Genomic DNA, 6238 nt, shown 5'->3' on the forward strand with positions numbered 1-6238 from the left:
ATTCGATTGCAACACGAGTCTCCACTAAACCACTATTGCTAACGACAAAGAATCTCTTTCTAAAAATGAACCGTATCATAGCTTGTGGACTAGCTCCATAGGAATCGTTCTATTCCATAGAACTCCATAGGAGTTGTCCTATGTATATAAAATTAGCATCTTAAATTCCTAACATACCTATGTATGATTTCTTGTGAAGAAATATGACTAGAGGTAATGATTGGTCAAAATATGTTATGATAATATTCTTCTATGCATCCATGGTTCAAAAGTCTTATTGCTCAACCTAAACACTTGTCATCAGGCACTTAAGTTGTTAAGAACATGACAATGTTAAAATTGGTAAATTAATTTGTTAGAAATTTTGATTAACCAAATAGCACAATAGAGTTCATCATTGTGAAGGATTAACTAGGAATTTATATGAAGATAAGTCTTCATCAAGAAGAAATTCTTGAAGTGAGTGGGAGCAATAAGAAGTAAGTACCTATCTTAATTATTAAGGTTGGAACTAGGTTCAAAAGAGAAGGTGTTAGACACTTAAATAGATACAAACCCCAAATAAGTAAAGATCAAGGAAGTTTGTCGTGTGACTCCAACATATTCCTCCTTGAATATATATGACATTGACATTGCATTCTTGCTAATTACCACATCATGAGTATTTGATGCAAAATTTGTGGATTTCATTATGATACATGGCATTATCGTGTGACGACTAGCAAGAATAAGTTCAGAAATTTGTATGAATAGAACTAGAGTAGTTGCCATTTCATCCATGAACATTCAATAAGTGGCGAGTTAGAAATCAGTTAGTTGATATACCGTTTAAGGGTCCTCAATTTACATGGTGTAACAATCGTAAGGGACAAGCCCGTGTGTATGAAAGGTTGGATAAAGCCATGGGGTCTAAGGATTGGTTCACGTTCTTTTTGAATACTGGGTTAAAGCATTATCCAATTCAGATATCTGATCATGCCCCAATTGAGGTGGATTTTAATCTTATAAGGAATGTGACTAAGAAACCGTACAAATTGGATTCGTGGGCACTTGATCATGAGGAGTGTGTCACAGAAATACAAAAGGCTTGGTATGTGAATTTTAGGGGTTCTCCTGCCTTTTGGGTCACTAGGAAACTAGCTTTGGTTAGGCAAAGGGTGAAAGCATGGACGCTTGATAGGAGACAGGAATGGAAACAAAAGTGGGAGGTTTTTGATGACCGTCTTGAGAAGGGGATGGAGTTAGCAATACAGAAAGGTAAAGATGAGGAATATTCTAAGGTAGATGAGAAAGTACGGGCCTTTGCTAGAGCTGCAGATATGTTTTGGAAACAGAGAGCAAAAATTCGATGGGCCATCGATGGGGATACCTGTACTAAATACTTCTTTAACTGGGTCAAAGGCAGGGAAGGGAGAAATTTCATTCATGGGATTAAAGGAGATGATGGAAATTGGGTTTATGATCCTAGTGAAGTAAGTAGAGCGTTCCAGCAATATTTTATGGGATTATATGGGGCCAATTCGTTATTGGGTGATACCGAGTGTTTGGAGGTTGAGGATGAGATTTTCCGGGGAGTAACGAAAAGTCTGACAAATGATGATGTGGATTGGTTGCGGAAATCTTTCACTGCTAAGGAAGTGAGGACCGCAGGTTTTCAAATGGGGCCCCTCAAATCTCAAGGTCCTGATGGTATCCCAGCCATTTTCTTTCAGAAATGTTGAGGTTTTATTTAAAAGGACTTTACTAAAGTTGCACTCTCTGTGCTTAATTCGGGGCGTGTTCTTTGAGAGGTTAATCAAACTTTTATTGCTCTTATCCCTAAGAGTGGAAATCCATAAGTAGTACAAGATTATCGTCCAATTAGCCTTTGTAACGTCTTTATGAGAATTATCACTAAGTGTATCGCTAATAGGTTAGCCAGGGTGATGGGTAAATTAGCTGGTGAGTTTCAAAATGCATTTATTCCGGGAAGGCTTATTAGTGATAATATTCTTTTGGCTCATGAAGCCATACATGAGATAAATGGGCATAAAAGTGGAAAATATGGAAGGTTTACATTGAAAGCTGATATGAGCAAGGCCTATGATAGGATTCGATGGGATTTCCTAGCGAAGGTCATAGGTAAATTTGGTTTTCCTAAGAGATTAATTACATTGATCATGAGTTGTGTCACGACGGTGTCGTACGAGGTGCTGCTTAATGGATCGCCCCTTAACCCTTTCTTGCCGAAATGTGGACTTCGGCAAGGGGATCCTTTATCACCTTATTTGTTTATTCTTTGCATGGAAGTGTTATCGGGGATGGTGATCCAAGCTCAAAATCGTGGGTTGTTACTAGGTATTAGGCTATGTAATCAGGTTCCACCTTTGACACATCTCTTCTTCGCGGATGATGCGGTTTTCTTCCTCCGGGACACAGGAAATTCTGCTTAACACATGAGGCATATTTTGGATGCGTATTGTGAAGCATCTGGACAAAAGATTAATGACGCAAAATCTGGAATTCTTTTTAGTCCAAGTATGAGGTTGAATCAGACTAGGAAGTGTCTTCGGGTCGTTAATATTTGGCAAAACAAAGGGATTGGTAAGTACCTTGGAATCCCAATGGAATTTCAGGGGTATAAGAGGGATTTATTTATGACGCTTACTGATAGCGTTATGAAGAGGGTCTCTTCTTGGAATGGGATTTCTCTTTCATCAGCTGGTAGACTTACCCTAATTTAATCCGTTCTATCAAATCTCTTAAATTACTTTCTATCGGTTTTCAAAATTCTAGTAAGTGTGACAAACAAGATTAATTCTTTGTTATCACATTTTTGGTGGGCTGGATGTAGGTCTGGAAAGGGTACTCAGTGGTGTAGTAGAAATTTTCTGAGTTTGCCGAAGAGTGCTGGAGGGGTCGGAATGCGTAATATAGAATGTCTGAATCAAGCTTTGCTGGCTAAGCAGGCCTGGAGGATTGTGTTAGGTCAGGACTCTATCTTTTGTAAGGTTTTTAGAGCAAAGTTGTTTGGACGACATGGGATGGGTACAGGATTGGATTACAACAGATCAAGTAATGTGTTATAGGGGGTGAGAAGTCTTCTCTATGGTGTTGACCTTTTATCTCAAAATGTCTCTTGGAAGCCAGGGATAGAATCTAACCTCAATATTTGGAATACTTGTTGGGTGAATGGTGAAACGCCGGGGCCGAGTGCTGAAGCTCTACAACTAGAAAATGCTGGTTTAAAAGATCTGTCGATTAAAGATCTTCGTCGTGAGGATGGCGGTTGGAATGAGAGGCGGGTTAGGTATCTTATCCACAAGGAGGACGTGGATCACGTATTGGCCATCCTTGTCTGTGTTTCGCATGTTCGCGATTGCATTTATTGGAAGCACACGAGATATGGGATGTATTCGGTGAAGAGTGGATATGGGGTTGCTTTTAGTAAATTTATGTCGATGCACGCGAGTTCAAAAGACAAAACGCGGATAAATGGAGCAGGAATTAATTTTTGTAGAAGGGGCCTTTGGAAATTACAAGTACCGCAAAAGTGGAAAGTGTTCTTATGGCGACTTATTTCGGATTCTCTGCCCATGGGGTCTAGTCTGGCTAAAAGGAATTTTTAGGTAGATCCTACTTGTAAAGTATGTGCGGCTGGTGAGGAAGTCCTGAAAATGAGAGCACATTTGTTTCGGGACTGTGGTGTGGTTCAGCGCATTTGGACCTGTTCAGACTTGGGTATTCGCGTTAATTGTGCTCCCTCCATGGATATTGGGGAGTGGATTATCAACTGGGCCACATATCTGGGTAAGACAGAGGATGCTGAACTTAAAATGATTAAGTTCTTGGGTACTTCGTGGTGTTTGTGAGTGGTCCGGAACAGGGTGGTTTTTCATGGGGACCGTTTTCATCCCCAGATGTTTTATGGTATATGGAGAAGCACAGTGGATATAATCTTAAAGGCACGGGATATGGGAGATAGAGGAGATGTGGCAAGTAAGGATATAGGGAGGGGTTGTGATTCTTTGGTCCGGGAGGTACGTGATCGACAACCCTTTTATGTGATCGGTGGAGCAACATCGTGCATTTCAGTTAAGGTAATGGTCGATGTAGGATGGAAATCTGTTAGGAATTCGGCTATTGGGTGGATTGCTTATGCCCATGATGGTGCTTCTTTATTCACTAGAAGTGTTAAAATTAATGCGCAATATACATTGAAAGCAGAAGCATTACGTCTAAAGGATGTGTTGGGTTGGGCTCGTAAACAGGGAATCCTTCATTTAGAAGTTTCTTCGGACTGCTTGCAGCTGTTACTTCAGCTGACTAGGAATGAGATGGCGCATCATTGCACTAAAGGGATCCTGGATGACATGGGTCTCTACTTCCCGTATTTTCATTGTTTATGTTTTACTTTTATTCCTAGGCGTTTTAATAAGATTGCTCATGACCTCGCTATGAGGGCCATGAGTAAGTAGTGTTAATGTGTAACCTTTATATATTGCTGCCAAAAAAAAAAAATAGTTTTGTATTTAGAAATGTACCTCAATAATTGTTATGATGTACACTAACTCTAAATAAGAATATAATTCAAGTTTCTATATAAAAATAAGGATTATTTCACAGGAATAATCTATCCTATTACTGTCCCACCTATATTAATCCTTTTACATTATCTCACATTAATCCTACCTATTCAACAACCTTCCCGTTTTACACCTAGTTGAAGGGCTACCTGTTAAATAGGTAAACTCTTGTTAAATGAACTACAATTTCATTTTTTTAACTTCCTCTCTCTCACCTCCCCCTCTGCCGCCATCTTCATTCTTCATCATCATTAATTAAACACAACATTCCATTAACATATTCTTCATTCTTCATCATTCATTAACATAATACAGTACACACTTCAACATTTCATTAACAAAATTTTCATTCTTCACCAAAAACCCTAACTTTTTTGTCGAATTTGGGAAATCCGAAATTGATGAAACCCAGAAAAATTCCCCATTAATAGCAAATTTATTCGATATTGATTAAAACCCACAAAAACCTTTATCAATATGTTGTTTTCTTCAGATTTCGTGATGAGTTCCTCCATCTTCAGTATATCGCCAATTTCACAATCAATTTAAGGTTTTTTCACTTATAATTGGGCTTTTAGATAATTTCAGTGTTGAAGGAAATTTTCGAAGGCCTTTCTCGCGCCAAAAACTGGTGAAATGTAATAAAAATGGTAACCAAATATCTGAAATATTAGTCCAATTTGACACGATTAAAAATGACGGTTCTATGGTAATTCTTTGTGTTTGGTGTCCGGTGATGGTGGTGCTACGAGATGTTTGGGATGGTTGTTCAGCGATGGTTCTTGGTGTTTGTGGGTGTTTTTTTTTTGGTGAAATGTAAGCTTTTGATTAATCAAGTAGAATATTACATGAACAATTCAACAACTTAATGCCAATACAAGAGAGTAATCCTACGATTACACATTAATACCTAGGCTTGTTATCCAAATTACATCAGACTGCTGAATAGGTAAGATTAACTTCTGCTGAATTCTCATCTGAGCCACTTTCTGAATTTCTGAGACAAGCAACTCAGGTCTTCTAATCTTCATATCAATCCTGCATTTATTCCTTTCCATCCAAAGGATATACCAACAGGCTAGTCTAACCACTCTCCAAACATTCCTCCTGACAGTTGAGCGACGTCCAAGAAGACTTTGAAGTCTCATTTGCAACCAGTGTTCAATATTGGTGATCACCAGTTTACTATAGGCACAATCAGAAAACATAAGAGCATGAGGTTCTGGCCCAGTTCACACATCACACAGCTATTGCTGCCACTAATCCCAAGTTGGAACATCTTAACCCTGGTATTCAGAGCTTGTCTCTGAATCAGCCAGCCAATCACACTATGCTTGGGAACAGTCCAGCTATCCCACACATCCTTATACCAAGGTACATGGGGGTGTGAGCCCTGTAGCCATTGATAACTAGCATTAATAGAGTAACCCCTAGCATCAGATGTCCAGTGGTTACCCTGAAAACCATTAGCTAACATACCTTTAACTTTGCAAACATTCCTCTAGTTCCAATTAGAATCTTGTGGAGGTATATAAGAAGACCAATCAGCACCTTTCATATATATATAAATATGATCAATCCACATCACCCATAAACGGCCAGCTTTAGTATAAATCCAGTTCACCAGCTTGTCAACAGTGACAACATTCCACATCCCAGCATTCTTAACACCC

At 39.0% G+C, this 6238-nt stretch overlaps 2 protein-coding genes across 2 annotated transcripts; both read left to right on the forward strand.

The window, feature by feature from the left end:
• The first annotated feature begins 902 nt into the window (after window positions 1-902).
• On the forward strand, window positions 903-1721 carry LOC141617673 (uncharacterized). The gene has a single exon (XM_074434839.1). It carries the CDS (start codon window positions 903-905, stop codon window positions 1719-1721), a length of 819 nt encoding a protein of 272 aa, XP_074290940.1.
• Window positions 1722-2435: 714 nt separating this feature from the next.
• Window positions 2436-4457, forward strand: LOC141617674 (uncharacterized). The gene is made up of 5 exons (XM_074434840.1): window positions 2436-2617; window positions 2834-2990; window positions 3069-3289; window positions 3696-3789; window positions 3900-4457. Exons 1-5 carry the CDS (start codon window positions 2436-2438, stop codon window positions 4455-4457), a joined length of 1212 nt encoding a protein of 403 aa, XP_074290941.1.
• The last annotated feature ends 1781 nt before the right edge of the window (window positions 4458-6238 follow it).

Source organism: Silene latifolia, chromosome X (genome assembly GCF_048544455.1).
Source record: "Silene latifolia isolate original U9 population chromosome X, ASM4854445v1, whole genome shotgun sequence".
Classification (NCBI taxonomy): domain Eukaryota; kingdom Viridiplantae; phylum Streptophyta; class Magnoliopsida; order Caryophyllales; family Caryophyllaceae; genus Silene; species Silene latifolia.